Source organism: Drosophila montana, unplaced genomic scaffold (assembly GCF_035044405.1).
Source record: "Drosophila montana isolate Dmon_TW-CO22-7 unplaced genomic scaffold, ASM3504440v1 contig_3733_1, whole genome shotgun sequence".
Classification (NCBI taxonomy): domain Eukaryota; kingdom Metazoa; phylum Arthropoda; class Insecta; order Diptera; family Drosophilidae; genus Drosophila; species Drosophila montana.
This window is the reverse complement of record NW_026998620.1, coordinates 11,155,202-11,174,491: the sequence shown is the minus strand read 5'-3', so window position 1 is coordinate 11,174,491 and position 19,290 is coordinate 11,155,202. Positions and strand designations below refer to the sequence as shown.

Here is a 19,290-nt window from a genome sequence, read left to right as displayed (position 1 = left end):
ATAAAGTTGCGCGCACGAAACACTTCCGCAGGCGAAGAGCTTTCCGCTTCCGGTTGTGTGTGGCGCGGCGTGCTAGCTGCTGTTGGCTTCCTCTTCCTTCTGCCACAGCTGCAACTTTAAATATTAACAGCTAAGTGGCGTGTGTCGCGACTCGTAGGTGTGCGTGTTCGAGTGTGTGCATGTGAGTGTGTGTGTTAGAGCGCCGCTGCTTCGATTTTTCTTGCGCTTATCGCTGCCCGTCATCGACTGCGTGCAGCAACGAGAACAACCCGAACTCTAAGACCAGCCAGGTAAAGTCAAGCCCCTGCTCCTGTCCCTGCTTCTGCTCCTGCCTCTGTCGCTGTCGCAACCCGCTGCCGTGCCCCTGTCAAAGTGTCATTTAGATCGTAATGGTTTGATAGGAGCGAGCGCAAACACATTAAAACTCTTGCGTTACAACAGCAACAATCACTAGTATCGATATTTGGCATCGGCTCACATAAGCTACTCATAAGCTGATTGCCAGCCATTTGTCCTTTGGCTCAAATTCACTTAGTTATTGTGCATCGGCATTGTTGTGTGGGTGGGCGCCGCAAATCGCTGGCAATTAATTGAAATCAATAAAAGGCTCATTGAAGTCGAGTTACGTATACGCCGTGTGCCACTTAATGAACATGATTCAGCAATTATATAAATATGCTGCCTGCCCCCAGAGATCTTAAGCGAAAGTGGGAAATTAGGTTTAGAATTATCAAGAATGCGGTCGCTTACCTGCAAAGAATGAACTAAGCGTAAAAAATTGAGATAATTAATTGAATAAGGTATTCAAATTTGCGCCCCATCCGCGGATTTTTAATCGTTTGACAAGGCTCGTCAAAAAAAGAGAGAAAGAAAAAGAAAATAAAATCAAATGCCATACCAAGAGTTGGCAGCGCAACAATTTTTTAATTTTATGCCCAACGATTTTGCTGATTTGAGGCTGGTGAGCAAAGTGACTTTCTAATTAGTTTGGTTTGTCAAGCGAGCAACCCCAAGACGAAGATGACACACTTGACTCAATTTATTTACACACACAGACACAGACACATGTGTTCTTCGAAACTCATATCTGCCTTAGCTTTTGAATTTAAAGAATGCTTCAGAGAAACACACACGAAAATGTATGAAAGCAGAAAAATGTGAGGCCATAAAAATATGTTACAATGCTTCGTTGCTATATGAAAGAAATTATAAGGCTGTGTGTGTGTGTCTGTATGTGTGCTGTGTGTGATGGCAACGCGATGCCGCAATTTCCGCAATTAAATAAAAACGCAAACTTAAGCCGCGGGCGGCGAGTGGTGGAAAAATGAATGTCGAGTGTGTCGCTGTGGCGAAATATTTACATATGTTGTTGCTGGCTGCGGTTGCTGTTGCTCACACAAACACTCACACACTCGCACATACATACATACAGAAACACTCCTACGCAACGACACGCAACGCGTTGACGCTTTTTGATTTGAGCCTCAGCACCTGCCATTAAAGTTACCTATGCGTGTACGTGTGTGTGTGTGTGCGTGTGTGTGTGTATGTGGTGTTAGTTCATTTGAATATCATACACATGCGCCGGTGTAGACACACACACGCACACACATACACACGCATGTTAATAGCTATCAACACCGTTGGCCTCTGTTTATTTCTGGCGCGTATATTTAATATTTCTTGCTTCCTTTTTGCCATTTGAAGTTAACTTTTTGCCGTTTGTCTTGCTGGCACTGCCAAGGGCAGAGGCAAACAGCTAAGAAACGGATATTTTTGGCAGTCAAGAAAGTAAAGGCCCCGAGCAGCCGGGCCAAAAAATCAAATACGAGCACAAAACGAAACTTTGCTCATTTGCTGACTGCGTATCTCAGAAAGATACACGCGCTATGGTGTGTGCGTTGCTTTGTAGCTTTTGAAGCTGCCGCCGCTGTTGCTGGCAGTTAAAAGAAGTACAAATTACAAATATCAACAGCAGCAGCTATCTAAAGTAAACTCCTTGCCTTGCTGCTTGCCGCCTCAAAATATGCTTTTAATTTTATATGCATAACAAATTTATGCAAAGTGCGTGATGCGAGCGATCGCCAGGTGTCCCTACTGCATGTGTGTATGTGTGAGAGAGAGAGAGAGAGAGATGACAGCCTCATGAAATTATATAAAGATGCTTACTAGGTCGTTGATATGCCTCGTACCAAGAGGCGCAAAGAGGGTTGGACTATGCTTAGCCCGCTATTATATTAAAATTGCGACTACGTGCGGGTTAAATTTATGCCAGACTGTCAGTCCGGCAGGCAGACAGTCTGCCAGACAGCTGCGTACTGCTTAACTGGCGCCCTATGAAAAGTGAATTTTGATAGATGATGTGCTCCGGGCTCACATGTAGTACATAAATATGCTTTTGCCACACTTGAGCTCTTTAAAATGTTGACTCGTGATTTATTTGGCAATGCAAAATACGAAATCATTTAACAGTCGCCACTAGCTGAAATGGTTGCCGCTTTTTTTAATTAAACGAAACAAGTTTCAGCTTACGCCCCAATGCCAACCCCGGTGGGGGCGTGGAACGTGTTGATTGTATATGTGCCACAGCGCACTTTGGTGGCCAAATAAAAACCATAAATCCCTCAAAAATTGATGCTAAGCTCAGGACTTAAAACGAGACACACGCACACTGACACGCGCACATACACACACACACACATTTATATACATATAGGCAGACAGACACGTACGCATAAAGCACTTTTAAATGCGCTTAATGTGTCGCACAGCAGACGAAATCTGTGGCAGGAAGCTTTATACCGCCTTTATATGTGTTTGACCCAAAAGGAAAAAAAATATATATATATGTATATATATATATATATATATTTATATGGAAATAAAAACAAAACATAAGCCACTTAATTAGCAACCTTGACTTTCAGCACCGACACGTCGAGCTGCTGCCGTTCAATTTAAAGACTGCTTTGAAAATGGCAGCTAGCTTTAAAGTGCTCGCAACTGTGGCAAGCGGGTTAGTTACCAGCGGCGGTGCCACCCGCTGTTTGGTGGCAGGTTTTTGCCGTTCGCTTTGCTGGAATTTTGTGCAAATAAACACACACAATTTTTAATTTACTTTTTGCGCGCGCTTCGCCTTGCGTATTTTCTCATTTGAAGTGAAATCGAGACAGCTAGAGAACCGTAAGCAGCGGTTGCCCCACAATTCACGTGGTGCTGTGGTACGCAGCTTATGCCAGTGCCACTGACTGTGGCTACGACTGTGGCTACGACTGAGGTTGGCAGTCATTGCCATTGCTGCTTTTTGTTTTGTGCTGAATTTTTAATTTGCCTGGCAAACATCGCAAGAAAGTAGCAGCAGCAGCAGCAGTAACATAAGCCACGACTTGTGAGTTTGCGCTAAGTGTCTGCTTCTACCTTTTCTACATTTGATGAAGGTCAGGCCCATGTGATTCAGCAGCAGCAACAGCAGCATCAGCATCAGCCGAAGGTTAAGTGCTGAGCTCTTCTACTTGGCTGCCTTGTATCTTGGCTCGAGTGTCCTACAAATTGAAATATTACGTTGGGGTTGATGCTGCTGTTACTGCTGTGGCCGCAGCGGCATTGCTGTTGCATTTTTATTTTATTTTTTTCAAGAAAATGTTGCATGTTCGTATGGACACTCTTATGGCATAAAATTTACATTTTTTGCCGAGAAGCGCATTGAATTTAATTACAATTTTAACAGCTATAAACGCACGGTGCTCAACTATTGACACAGCATGAGAAAGTGGCATGCATTGAACGCATGGCCAACGGCACGTATACGCAATAACACGAAAGTGGTATACGCGCCGCACAAATATATGGCAACATTCAGTGGTGCAACAACCGTGTGGCAGCGGCTGCAAGAGAGCGAGGGTGGGAGCGAGTGCAGTAATACAGGCGCATGCTGGAAGAAATACTGACCCAGTTTGACTTTGGCTTCATAACTAATTCACGCACACACAAACACATGTGCACGCGCGGACCTGGGGCAGTACATAAAGCATTCTTGTTACACGGGCCTTCTGGCACCTGTGCGCGTTGTGTACACACACGGCCAGGACTCGCAGTGGCAGGTCAAGCCGGTTTGGTGTTGGTCTGGGTCATGTCGAGGGTCGAACGGGTGTTGCAACATAATTAAGCTGGAATAACATAAGAGCATTGTGCGCGGAGACTGTGTAAGCGTCTGTTTGAGTGTGTGTTAGTGTCTGAAAAGCTTAAATTGATGCGATTTAACCGTTCGAGCTAACGTGCACGTTCGCAACCAGCCACAGTAAAGCACTTAGAGATGGTTCGACTGCATATGAACAAAAATTGATAATGTCTGAACGAAAAGCACAAGTAAAAGTTGCCACAGATAAGTATGAAGAAAAAAACAAACAAAATTATATATAAGTTTATCATAACCCCTACCACTGTCCAACCATCAATTTTGCATAGGGCCGAGCGGAAAATGCAAACATAAAATGAAAATTTTATACTGATTAAAATCATGCAGACATATGTCATGCATAGTTCGGCTGTGACAAGAAGCTGATTGTGGACAGGCGGGGCAAGACTCGGGGTCAGAGGCTCCTTTTTCTTGGCCACTGAAGGAAATTCAAATTCAAATGCGAATACGACTACGAATCCAAGCAAGTTGTATGAATATGTGTGCAAACTCAATCTAAATGCTATAAACTGCAAGACGTACTCAACTCGTCGTCGTCGTCGTCGTCGTCGTCGTCTTCGAGCTTGTCATGTGACAGGAAAAAGGACTTAGCCGGACTACGTTGTTGTAGACTCTGCCATATGTCGATAAAAAGGCATACGGAAATTTTTATGTCCCTCAACGTCAACCTCATTGCAAATTGTTATGTGTGTCGCCCTCTTTCTCCCTCTCTCCCTCTGCAAGTGTGTGTGTGCGTGTGTGTGGTTGTGTGTGTGTAATGTAATTGGTGTATGTGAGTGTCCTTTGACTGCTTTTGCAGTTTAACCAGTCTTACCGGCAAACCAATCGATTTTGTAGTGGCTGTTCAACGTCTTCGGTCCGGGCATACAGTTCATACAGTTTTTTTTAATGACTAATTTTGCCAGCCAATTTAATTGGCCAATGTCTGTCGTCTGCCCTGGGCCCGATCAATCAATCAATCACATGCATTTCGAGCAGAGCACTTGCAAGCATTTTGCATTTTTGATGTCCATTTGCTATTTTTATAGCGACATCGGATCGAAGGGGTAGCAAAATGAACCCCAAACGTAACGTTACCTATCGAATCGATAGTTATGATTATTTAATAAACTCAATTATATAGCCAGCAACTGCCATTGCGTGTTACCTCCTGTCACTTTCTGTATCTATGTTCAAGTGTGTGTCTGTGCGTGTGTGTGTGTGTGTCTGTGTGCGACAGAGGTTATTGCGCTCAGAGTTTCTTTTGAATTGTAGGCAGTACTGAGACTCATTTAACTTGCAGGCAGCTGGCATTTTTAATTTGTTGCTAATTTGACATTTAAATCTATACGAAAGTTCTACGAAAGCCTATGAAAGTGGCCACTCAATACAATATTCGCAATTCCATTTCCGAATATTATTGTGCTATATTTTTATTTTTTAAATTTATTTTCAACAGCTTTTTTGCGTCTCAAAATTTTCTGCACTTCAACCAAACTTTTCACAGTTGCCATTTGGCTTGGATAAATGGATAGCATTGGCTGAGCAGAGAGAGAGGGTTAATTGGGAGGGTTACGAGCTGATTTCATGGCAATACAAAATCACTCTGCTCCACTGAAGTTGGCCAGTTATTATCGATGAATTTCGGGTTGCATTTTTAATTTGAATTTCGATGGTTGTTTGGCATCTTTTTTATTTTTTTTATTGAAGTCTCAATTGACATGAAAAGTTCGTTAGCTACTTCAAATTCATTTTAAATTCCGCAGTACAGCAGAAATTTTGCAGCAAGTGCAACAAACTCAATGGAGCACCATGTTTATTTACTGTGTCCTTGTGGCCAATTGGAAAAAAATGCTGTTGTTCGCTATATCTATTGCTGTTTACGGCACGTAGCAACGCTCAGCAAACATTTAAAACAAGTCAAGCTGCCGTGCAAGATAACAAACTTATTCACACACAGACACACTCATACACACCTCTGTGTCGTCAGTGCTAGCGCACACAATAAAATACAAAACAAAACCTCAATCCAAAGTGAATATAAATTGTTTTACAGCTGACGTTTGCTTTGCATTTCAAATAGTTCAGAGACTCTAAATCGACTCAGACAGACATGCAGGCAACGCTCAGCGTTCCCAACGGGCTGCAGGGGAGTGCCACGTATCCAATGCATGCCAAACCGCTTGCAGGCAATCGTGTCCCAGACCCGGTTGAGCGGCTGCCTCAGCACCCGTCAGCACAAAGTCCCGTCGATGGTCTGAAAGGTCATCGTGTTAATTGGAGCATAAGTGATGGCATCTGGCGCTATCTTCGTTCCAGCTAATACATAAGTATAGTTTCCACATGTGTGCGGGGAGTGTTTGTATGGCCAATGAAGCGTTAAGTATTGTTTACCAATACTGCACTCACTTAGACTGCAGCCAATATATTTTTAGATACACCATAATAGCAAAGGTTGGCTAAGACACAAGATGAAAGTGAGACCGAAACATGTGTCCATGGTTTAATATAACTCAAGTTGGGCATAGTCAACAGTTCCGTCAGTCATTAGTTAAAAATCTTACCAACTTGTCACAATAATTAAATCGCAATTAATTTCACATATTACTTTGTTGTTTATCATTCATATTTAGATATTGTCAGTCAAATCACAGCGCAATCACACAATTTAACATGCTGTCAACTTTGACAGTCACACTATTCATATCGATTAACGCACTAATAGCTACACTACATCTGCTCTGATTTAAGTTATAGTTGCTTGCTTACCTGAACGGCCAATTGTTAGATTCAGGTCTGTCTCCAAGGCGGTTGTGGCCGATGATAATGATTTGTCGGTGGGCAGGGCCGGCGGCGGCAATGGCAGAGGACCCACTGTCGAGGTGGTGGTCAAATCGCAGCATTCGCGCTCGGGAAATTCACTGCAGCGTGCCAGATGAAGGGCGCCGCCAAAGAGCGTGACCCAAACACTGAGACAGCACGAGAGGATTTTAAGATTTTTTATGCGAAAGCGGGTCATTTTGGTGTCGGGTCTCGCTTTGTTCTCCTGGACGGTGTTGGAGACGTAGGCGGTGTGCCCGACAGGTTGAGGAATTTAATATTTTTTGCTACACTTTGGATGTACTTTGTGTTCCTTTAATTATGTTGCTCTTAAATTCTTTTACACTTTGTAGACATTTATAATATGTAAATGTAAGTATTAGTGCATTTAACACTCCGTTGCTATAGGCGATGACATTTTTGTAGCTGTTCTCTTTGACTCGATATTAACAAAGTTGACTTAATCCAAAACTGAGCTGCTTTCATTAATAATTTTGTTTTGTTTTAGTCTGCACACTGCTTAACATAAAAACACTTTGTGTTACACCTGCTTTCAACTTTTTTTACTATGTTGTGTAATCAAGAATTGCCATAAAAGAGAGAAGCGTAAAAAATGAATATTTCAAGGTTTGCCTTCTGCTTTTGCATCAGATTTGACTTTAAGCATTGGCTAAATTTTTGAAAACGAAAATCTCTTGAAGTTGACAGGAGCCAGTAAGAGACAGGACGACGGCCAGCCAGACAGAGAGGCAGAGAGTCAGTCCAACTATGAACAGCATTTACAATTACTTTCGACAAAACTTCTATAGACAACAATAGACATAATGCAGCAATAACGACAACACCACAAATACTCGTATCCATAGGCGGCCTTAAAAACGGAAACACACACACACACCACGAGGCGCTAGAGACTGAATGTGGGAGAGATAGAAACGGGTGTGGAGGCGCAATGATGGAAGAGCCGCCCACAGCAAACACTGAATAACATAAAAAACTTTTTCATTTACAATTTGCTCACTGGGTCTATGGCAATGCAGCCAAAGTAGCAACAACAACAACAACAGCAGCAATAGCAACAACGACAGCAACAGCAGCAACAGCAACAGCAACAACGACAACGGCTAACAAGAAAATGTTGAAAAGTTTTAGTGAATGCGAAAAGTTGTTGCTGCTGTTGTTGTTGTTGTTGTTGCTGCTGTTTTAGCTGTCGCGACTTGCTGCGGTTTTTGCGTTGTGCCAAGCTTTTAAAATTGTTGCCATTGTTGTTGTCGGCCAGCTGACTGGGCACTGCAATTGGGAACTGCCGTCTGGCAACATGGCGTATGCGCAATATGCAACTCAATCAAATTAATTCCCCTTGCTGAGCTTTTTATCGAGCAAATCGCACGCAAATGTTGACAGAATCAATAAAAATATAATTTGCTGTGATTTGGCTCAAAGAGAAATGCAAACTCCCCCCACCCGCCGCTTACCCGCAATGCCAGTCCTCGACAATGCCCGCTCTCAGGCGCTAATGCACTCACAAGTGCCGGAAATCGTCAGTTTGGGTGCAGGCAGGGGCCGGGAAGCAAACACTTCTGTGCACAATCATGTAAACAAACAGGCGACAGCGGGTACAGACAGCAGGCAAATGCCGCATGCGTCTGCCAGAGCGTTAAAAAATTATTGCCAAACAACAACGACAACAACAACAAGAACAACAAGAACAACAAGAACAACAAGAACAACGTTGACAACAAACAGTGATGAACATACAGATACAGACATGTTGCAGTCAATCACCAGCGGGCGCGAGTGCACAGGCGACGAAAGTTGCCAGTCAACGAAGCGAACGTAGGCAAACACTGTGACACACAGATTCACACACACACACACACACACCTTAACACACATTACGTAGTTGGGAGGAAGGAAACTGCAAGGCGCGAAGGCGTTTTGTGCATTTCCCTTGTTGTTTCTGCTTGAAATGATTTTTTCACTGCTGCTGCCGCCTCTCTGTGCTGCCTCATGGAACGTAACGAGCCGCACACCACGCAATAACGTTTTTTTTTAGTTTTTTATTCTATTTTTTTTATTTTCTGCAGCGCGACGGCCGTTTGAGTTGTGCACGTTGTCAGAGTCGTTTGCTTTTGAGCCAAAAGTGTTGCCATAACGAGCGTAAAATGGCGGCAAAAGGACGATGAGGACGAGGACGCTGCCAAAGACAACAAGCGGCGTGTTCTAAAACAAACACAGCGCCATCTCGGTGTAAGTGTGTGTGCGTGTGTATTCGTGTGTGTATAAAAAAAATAACGAAGTAAAAATTGAAACTAAAATAAAGCCATGTTTGCCTCACAAATTGTTACGTGCGCCTGCCTCTGCCTCTGCCTCTGTCGCTAGCTGTGCCTGTGCCTGTGCCAGAGCCTGTGCCGTTGCCTGCTCAGCCTCCACCCTTGCCTCGGCTTTTGCCTCAAACTGAAAATGTATTTATTTAAACTTGCAAGTTGTTGCATAAGTTAATGCAACACTGCTGCACCTGAACTGAAAGTCATTGCCAGAGCCACTACTGGGGCCTCTGAGCCTGCCCGGCCTCTGGCTTGTGGCTGGCCAATTTGTTGGTAAAATTTTATAAACATATTAAAATATATGTATATATATAGTACGGCTTGAAAACTGGCCAACACATAAGCTAAACTCAGCTCAGCAGCTGTGCAAATAAGTGTGTCAATGGTCATGCTTTGAGTCTGGCCAGCTTAACAGGCCAACAATTCGAACTCCAGCTGTGCACCCAAATATTTCTATCTTGCTCTCTGTTTGTAGTCCAGTTGAGTGTGTCTGTGTGTTTGTGGATGTGTGGGGGGTGTGTGTGTGTAACTGACCAAACAAGCCAATAAATATACCACAAATTGTATGCAGCCAGTGTCAGTCGGAGAATTAGCACTGCATTCGACATTGTATTGACTTGGCCAAGTTTTTGGTGCAAAGATAAAATGCCAAGCCACATGCCATTCACAAGCTGGCCAAAATTCGATTTAAATTGAAATTCTTTAGCTGCAAATTTCGATACTACAAAAGACGCCAGACAAAGCAGACAAATCAGCTCTGCCACAATACCATACACACACAAACACACACACACACACACACATACAAAATCACATTCTCCATGCCACAGGCAGCTACTTAAGTGCATTTCTCACATAATTTACTGAGGTGTTTCATGTAGTTGTTCGCAGTTCTCGTTGGAAGATCTAATTAGGCGTCTGTCGGCGTCTCATAAAAGTTGCAGTCTCGTTGACTGACTGCCGACAGATTGCAACAGACTTGGGTAGCTCAGATTGCACAGACTTTTATGTAATTAACTGTGGCCGACTAAGGGGGGTGTCTCACCGAGCAACACCTATACGTTGTCCCTTATGAATATGCCTCGAGTAACATTTGTCTTCGCATTACAAATGCAATTTGACGAAACGCAATGACATTACAACAAACAATTATCAATAATAGTTTACATAATTTTATAACTGCAAGGCTTTCATTTTTTAAATATAATTAAAGCACACCAGAGCTATAGGAAATGCCACAATAGCAGTGCATAGGTATGGTTAATTCACCTGCTACTGTGCTTTAATTGAAGCTTTAATTTTAACAAATTATCATAATAACATTTTTCAGAGTGTTGACAAGTTTTTTCGTGGATCTCTATGAGTTTCAAACCTGAAGGTGAATGAAGTAAATCCTACAAGAAGCTTTCAGTTTAAGTGGAAAGTTGAAGAAGCTTGAATGCTTTTGTTTGAGTTTTAAGTTACATATAATTAATCTTACTAAAAGATTTTTAAAGCTGCCAAAGCTCTTTAATAAAAATAACTATTTTTTCCCAGACTATACAATTTGTCGTACCGGAAGCTTATGAGAGCTTTTGGAACAGTTCTTTTCAGTGTTCAACTGAAATCGAGATAAAAACAAATCTCGCAGTTTCATTTTACTTAAATTAAACTATTATTAATCATATGATAAAAGCTTTGATACAGATAGCTGCCTCAGCTAGCTGGCTTATTTGTTGATTTAAGCACATTTAACGATACTTTTCAAAAGCATTTAATTACATTTACAAACGTTAATGAATTCGTAATAAACTCGCAGTAACACAAACATTTGCGAGCGACGCCTTGGTGGGCGCCATCGGCTGACAATGTGCCCGGTAATGAGTTGCCGTCGCTGTTGCTATCATTTTCTGGCTTCGCATCGTCCCTGAAATTAAAGTGAATTGTGCGTACTTTTTGACAACAAGAAGAACAACAGCAGCAGCAGCAGGAAGAACACTGTACATGAGTAACTGGCAGACAGTTTTCTGGCTGTCTGTCAAGGGGTCGGAAGCTCTGTCTCATATATTATGCAGTGCGAGTTTTATTGTTTCTGAAAGTTGCAATGAGTCGGCTCATCTGATCGTTTCCCTACCCCCTCCCACTGCCAGCCTGTGGCCTTGTCCGACGGCTGTCAAGTGCTGGCAACCACCTGCCATTCTCAGACGTAGTATCTCTGCCTGTATGTCGCTTATTGCAACACATTCACCCTTACGTCAATGGAAATACACATCACAATTATAAAGCACGAAAAAAAAACATATCGCCACGCTGGCTTACATGGCGCATACGTAACCCGGAACTTGCTTAATTATTTGTGAAGCTTGTAGGAATGCGTGTGTGTGAGTATTTAAGAAAGCTTTAAAAAATGTAAGCTGTATGCAGTAGGCAAATTCTTGGTAAAAGTCGAAGCTGGCTTAAAGCTTTAAACATGCCTTGAAGAATTTTTGAAACAGCCGACTTTTCTTGACACCACGCAATGCTATTTTCGAGTGCGTTGCCATTTTATGGCCCAATTTTATAAATACCGAATGCAGACGCTATGATTAGACCGAGAGTATGAGTGTGTGTGTGTAAGAGAGTGTGGGAATAAAGGCAGCTGACATATAGAACAATCGATCGGCTTGTTAACTAAAAAACTATTTAAGTGGCGCAGCAGGCGGAGAGTCCACATAAGCACTCGAGTTGGAAACAGCAATAACCTTTTGGATTTTACAGTTTGAACTTTTCATTATCGATTCGGGTAAATGCCAAGAGGCACGGGCCAATTAATATGATTTCGAGCTGCGATTACGCAAATCGTTTTTGGGTTGCCCCTGAAAGTGTAATTGTGTGTGTGAGTGTAAGTGTGCCACGACTCTCGGTCGTATCATTAATAAATGTCGCAGTAAGGCGACCAGGTCAGACGAGCTCCAGCTCCAGCTCCTGCTGCAGTATGAGTAGCCCCTGTTCCAGGCTTGAAGGTTTTGCAGGTTGTAGCATAATCCAATCGACCGGGCATACACATACACACACACCCACACCCACACATACGGTCACTCTCTTGGGGCTTGGGTTGTACTGGGCATGGACATGGTTGGCATTAGGATAATGGATGATTACTGGCAAACGTGTGGCATGCGGCGGGGCGCCCATTTACATGCAGCAGCAACGTTAGTCAAAGTCATGTTTCGGTTTAGGGTTGCACCAAGCGTTGTGTTCGCACACACAAACACTCGTAAAGTCAATTTCATGTACAATTTTATTTGCATACGAGTACAAGGCACACACGGACACACACACGCTTAGATAGACAGCCGGCACTTAGATACACATTTCGGTTCGTCTTATTGCATGCCTTGCAATTTATTTGTCTGTTGCCCCGCCAAAAGAAAAATAGTTGCAAACATCACTGAATAAATTTTATGCATTGACATTCATTCGACCGCCCCGCCAGCCACCTCCTGCCGCTTCTCGTTTGTTGCCCCCATTGCCGAATATTGCAGCGAGGCAGACGTCAGGAGTTGCTGCGACAACTACATATCAAATTGACCCAGTTATGCATTGTTGCCACCCCTTACAGCGCGCACCCCGCGCCAATCAGTTGTCTGCTCTTGCGCTCATTTTTGCGGTGTGTCTGCTTGAAAATTTGGTCAATAATTTGTAGAGCTGCGCCACGAGCGTGCCGGGCGGGCCGCCCACTTCAGGCCCAGACCCGTCCATCAATCATGTTTTCGGTTCTTGTTCTTGCTGCTCTTGGTTATTTTCGTTGTCATTGTTGCTGTTGCTATTGCTGTTCGTGTTGTTTAACGTCTGCAATTGCATTGATTTTCAATTTTTTACCATGCATTATTTGTGTTTACAATTGGTTAACAGCATTTACTGGCGCACAGTTATTGTTTGTTTTCGCGCCAATATTTCAATAATTGCTTATTAAAATGCATGTGTTTCAATTTGCTGCTACTTTTTTTTATTATTTAACAATTAAAATAATTTAAAATGCAACTACGGTGAGCAGCCACATTAAAGACAGCTGGCTGGGAACAATTACTGTTTCCGCGCAAAAAAAAGAGATCACATATTAGCTCGAAGTTTGGCTAGAGCTTGAAATTGGCTGAGATAAAGGATATATGCATTTCCGTTCTTGAAGGAACAGATTTTCGCCTCCTTTGATGAGGTACATCGCATTACTGTTCCTTCTCATAGAATCTGGTATTTAAGGCATGTTTGTTATGTAATATGATGAGCAATTCGGAAGGCTAACAACTCCACGAACTCATCAGCGTCTATTTCTGACACACCCACACACACGAAAAGCTTTGTATGTAATCTCGTAAATTGTTGATAACATGCTGCGGCTAAACGATCTGGTGGGTGGGCTGGTTGGTCACCTGACAGGCAGTAAACGCTAATAAATAAGCTTCATATAACTCCATTGCAGAAGAGGCCAGGCATTAATAATGCAAATTGTGCACTGATATGTGAATAACTAGGCTGGTCCGCAATGCACTCGGTCAGTGCATTCTGTTGCGGAAGCAGGCAGGCGTCAGGTGTTTAAGCCATTTGCCATTTGTCAACTGATTGGGTCAACAAACTGCTCCACTTTGCTACACGAAATCAATTCATTCATAATTAAAGCAGGAGCACGCACAAACAAATAGGCAAGCAATTAGCATTGGAGTTAACAGACAACTGAAATCGCTTTTTAAATGAATGAAAATAAAATAAGGTAAATAATAAAAATAACTAAAAGTCCAGCGAAGCAGACAGTCTGACCAAGCAGACCGCATCAAAGCGGCTCATCGGTACGATGGTGCGTATGAGCGATATGTGAGCAGCTCCGGAAGCTGGAGAAGCTCCCCAAATGCCGTACAGTTTTTTATGCATGTTTCGTCTTGACACGATGCTGCATGCTTGTTGCCACATGCATACACACTGAGATGCGTACATACATGAATATATATATAAAGTAATTCAGTGTTGTTCCAATAAAGTGCTTCATAAATATTTATTGGATTATCGAACGTATCGGACGCACACGCTCATACAACAGCAGTGGAGAGAACAGTCGCCTGCTCCTGCTGTGCTATAGGTATCCGTCCTCGTACGGGTGCTTACCGGCTGTCCTGTCTGTCCTAACGCACCGAGTGCCATTGCCGTAATGAATATAAAGCAATGAACATTGCAATAAGCGCACGTATGAATAAATGAGTGCAGTATTGAATGGCGCTGGCCAAGAGGGCTGAGTAGATGTGGATAAAAGTAATGCCCATGTCTAAGCGACTGTCACTCCGAATCTACTCGCCATGAATGAATGAATATAGGTATGAATGAATGCATGGCTGCCACAAATCAACTAATAGCCAAAGTACATTCAAGAGACTGCGCTCCCATTCACACTGGCCCAGCTCATTGCCCTTTGCTAAAACTACAGACTCTTTGGCGAGCTCAACTAGACAGAATGCGGCAAAAGTGTTATGGCCAATTAATTAACTGAATAAATGGCGATCTGGAGCTAATTGGACTATCAATTAACTCGCCTGAGCTCCAATTATAGTATCAATAGCAAAAAATGTCAATGCAATCAACTTGTCTCTAATAATGAGCGTATTAAATGGATATTTAATTAAAGGTATTAAGGCGTTATTAAAACTCGTCAAAATCTCTCGCACAGTTACCAAATTCAGACATTTTCAATTTGACAGCAGTAGCAGTAGCTGCTAATATGAAATTGTATATATTATTTATTGCAACATTAACATTAACAATCAGAATGTGGATGCCACCTTGGGGCTTCATGGATATTTCGGGTATGGTCGCATAAATATTTTATGGCCTGTCCTTGTTTATATGTTTTGGTCCGTATTCATGTGTGTGTGTGTGGCAACTTCTTATTTTAAGTTCATTTACACATTTTACGAAAACATTGAAGCGTATAATTCGAAATGGGAACTGCTGCTGCTACAAAAGTCAAATAAAACTGATGGCAGCGGTGCAGCTCGAATCGAAACATACACATGCACACTCACACACGGGGACATACACGCTCCCAGTTACATGCACCCATACACATACGTGCCTAATGTATTCATAGAAAATGACAACTGACAGGAGAATCAGACAAATGGAAAATCTGACTTGGTGAGCTCTATTTTGCTTGCATTTTTGTTTCGTTTTGTTTTGTTTTTCCAGCGCTGCCAAACAATGAGACGATCACGAGACTGAAAAGGCGACATCGCGACAGTTGGACAGCTGGCGGTAAAAGATACAACACAAATCACACAAATATCGAATAAGTGACATTGGGTGCAGCTGACAAGGTAGCACGTGCTAAAATCGACACAACACGAAACGAAACGAAACTATTTTATGAGCACAGTTCGAATCCATTTAAGCAATTCAACACATCCTTTTTGATTTGCTTTAAAATGTACTACAGATAAACAAAGTCCCTGAGTTCTTGGCATAAATTATTTAAAGAATTTCTATTAATTCTCTAGCTTCGTTCAGATTGCAATGTCATGAGGTTTTTGCCTAAAACACTTTTTTAATTCAAATACTTCTTCGATAATCTCTCACGTTCAAAAATCTCAGAAGCGATCGGAACAGAATCGAATGAAAGACAACTCTTTTGAAAATTTCCTATTCGGGTTGCCTTTAAACTATGTCTGTCAGGGCATAAAGTGGTCGACAACCCGCACTTAATTTTCGTTTGGAAATCGAACTATACGAGCCTCAATTGTCTGCAGTTCATAAAGCATTCAGGGGCAAGGCACACACAAATTACAAGCGCACTATGTTCAGCATTATGCATAGTCAGCAACTTTTCAGCAACTTTGCTGTGCAAACTGTTGGCAAGGGGCTGCGGCAGCCCCTGCTACGTCCTGCCACTTGCTACCTGCCGGCTGCCTCCATTGTAAGTGATGCAAGCGACGATAAAAAAGGCAGCACCGAGCACCCAACACAATGCGCTTAGTGGCGTCAATATGGCCGCACAATTCATACATTGTAATATCGATTACGAAGCACTCGAACTCGAAACACGTTACCTACACAACTCACACACACTCACCCAAAATACACATACACAACTGTTACGAGGTAACTTCTACCTCTCCTGCAGCTCAACTCGGCCACTTGAGCCCAAATGCCGTGTGGCTTGTAGTTGGGCCACGCTGCGTATACGTATTAATAAAGTGCTGGTGCTGGTGGTGCACATAATTGCAGTCATGAAAAGCATTATAATACACACCCACCCTCACACACACACACACACAAACACACTCGCATAGCTTTATGGGGACATTGTATGGAGACCCGTTCGGCTGAGTACTCCACAAACCACAGTCTGGCCGCGCGCATTGATTGATTATATCATTGCCGATTGATCGCTCGAATAATTGCTGTTGATTTAATAATTTATTGCGGTCGCTATTATTTAAACTGTTTAACAAAGAAAGGGGGCAACTTTAAGCTGCAGCTGGCAGCAGGTTGCAATGACATCATTCGCTTTAAAGCAGCAATCGATCGGGCAAGGAACACGCGTTGTGTACCAAATGGCATTCATTTCAGGGCGACTTATCTACACATTGCTTTGTTAAATCTGCTTAGCAAGAAAAAATTGAGGTAGAAGAAAACAGTATGGGAAGTGGGGAGTCACAAAGCTGCATTAAACCTAACTAACAATCGCCCACGCTGGAGTAGGTGCAGCAGAAATGATTCATGATTCGCATGCAGCCAGACGGAGAAATGCAAAGTGAAAGGACCTTTATGCGCCGCGCTCAGCAACAAAAGCTGTGAAGGATATGGACGCTTTGCTCGAGCAGAAAAGCAAATATTGTTAGACTTGTGTTGGAAAATGCTCTAAAGGGAAAACAGCAAAAAAAAGCGCAGGTAACTAAGCAAAGTACTGCAAAACAACAGCAACAACAGAAAGGCAGAGGAAGAAACAGTTAAAGAACAGCGGCAAAAAATGTCAAGGTAAAACTAACATAAACTGGCACCGGGCGAGGCGTAGCAGCGGAAATGGAAATGGCAACGCCGAATGAACGTTTTATATATATAGAAACAAAAAAAAATAAATTAAATAGCTTCAACGAGTGACTTTGTGCCAGGCGTAGTGCAATAGTTTCCATTGATAAGCGAACTCAAATAAAAAAATAATAAAATAAAAACAAAAATAGAGAAACAGGTTCGCTTTAAATGGGCTTGTAATTAGAGTGTAAAAGAGCGACAGGCGCAAAGTTCGAATTGTCGTTCAAAAGTAATTAAAAAGTTCGCAGCACAGCAAAAAGAATGAGGCGACATTTCGCGATTGCGCGCACAACAAAGTTTATAACAGATTTCTCAAGTTTAGAGCAAGAGTTGAATGCATTTAAGCACTTATTTAATTTATCAGAGCGTCAAATGTTGAAATGCGCCCAACAAAGGCAAATGACTCCAGCCCTGCATTTGGTTCTGCCTATATTTGTGCTAGAGTAGTTTATGCCCAAAATCCACAAATTGTGACAACAGCTACACAACGACAAGAGCAAAGCCAACAACGAATTGTCTAAGCGGCTCACAAAACGAGTCCAGGACAAAATGTGACAGCGACAGTGACACACGAAGGGGGAAGCGACGGCAGCGTTGGCATGTGCAATGGAACGCAATATTTAGTGCTGCCATTTACCAGCAAAAAGCTGCCAGCCTATGTTTGTGTACAACACCCAATCAGTGTGTGTGTGTGTGTGTATGTATTTATTTTGGGCTGATGTGTCTGGGTAATCACGTCATTATCACGTGAAATTTCGGCATTAACGTAAATTTACGATTTGCACATGAGCACGAGCGCAAGTAAGAGCCGCAAAAAACAACAAAAAATATAAACAAAAAAAAAAGCGTAAAGTATAAAAATAAAAATATATGTGTATAAAACTACTAACGTGTAGTCAGAGTCTCAGTTTCAGACTCAGTTTCCGTCTAGCTGCCTGCCGGCAGCCTGGCTGCCTGCGACGCACATAAACTCACATTAAATGCGATTGCCAATTTATTTACTAAGTGAACGGCAACGTGGCAAGCCGAGGCGAGACGTGGCAAGGTGTTGCAGGTTGAGGGGCAGCCAGGTGGCAAAAGGTGGCCCCAAAAAAAAACAAAAAAATTTAAGAAGCGCACGCGGAACGAGCGGAACGAGCACAGCTGGTTTAAAACTTGGCTCAAATTTTAGAGCGGAAATAGTGCTGTTGTTTTTGTTCTTGCTGTGGCTGTTGTTGTTGGCTGGCAATAATTGAAGCAGCGCCCAAAAAGTTGTTGCAAAGGCTGTGCCACAAAACACACACACTTGCACACGCACACGCACACACATCCAGTTGAAGCGAATGTTGGCAAGTTTTATGCATACAATTAACGAGTGTGGCACACCTCCTATATAGGCAACTATATACTATAGAACGAATACAGTCCTTGGCTTAGCGCTCAGCTGTGCCGAAAGCAAGTGCTGTGCTGTGCCACATTAACCCATTAGGCTTAAACTGTAAGTAGCAGCAATCTTTGCCGTTGCCGGCGGGTAGTGCGGGTGCGGGTGGCTGCCTTTTCTTTTGCTTCACTGACTCGCTGGCTGACTCCTTGGCTGTGGTGTGTCGTTGTGTCTCATTTGTTGGCGTTGCGCTTTTCGCTTTGCTCTACAATTTTCCGACACATTTGCCAAATTAAATTATATGGCATATGCAGCACAAATCTGTGGCACTCGTTTGTGTTTTTTTTTTATTTTTCTTTTCTTCTTTTTTGGTTGTGTTTCTGGCTTAAGTCAAATGAAAATCACACTCGACTGACTCTGCTGACACTCAATGATTTACACGCTGTGCGCTGGCTGGCTTGTTTGTTGTTGATTCACTTGGCACTAGCTGCACGATCGTCCACGTTCACGCCTTGGACTTTAACGCACACACACACGGCTACACGAATTGGAGGACTGCCGATTGGGCATCGCCTGTG

At 42.8% G+C, this 19,290-nt stretch overlaps 1 protein-coding gene across 7 annotated transcripts in view; it reads right to left on the bottom strand.

Annotated features, from left to right (window-relative positions):
- Positions 1 to 19,290, bottom strand: part of Gfrl (Glial cell line-derived neurotrophic family receptor-like) — a 105,043-nt gene that overhangs the window by 51,547 nt on the left and 34,206 nt on the right. For 6 of the 7 annotated variants that reach the window (XM_064693253.1, XM_064693256.1, XM_064693260.1 and 3 more), the window contains exon 1: positions 6,944 to 7,560. The exons of the other annotated variant lie outside the window; for it this stretch is intronic. In XM_064693253.1, coding sequence (XP_064549323.1) covers positions 6,944 to 7,193 — 250 coding nt within the window. In that variant the 5' untranslated portion in view covers positions 7,194 to 7,560. Of the gene's footprint in view, positions 1 to 6,943; positions 7,561 to 19,290 lie in introns of those variants that run through there. 7 annotated transcript variants of the gene reach the window in all.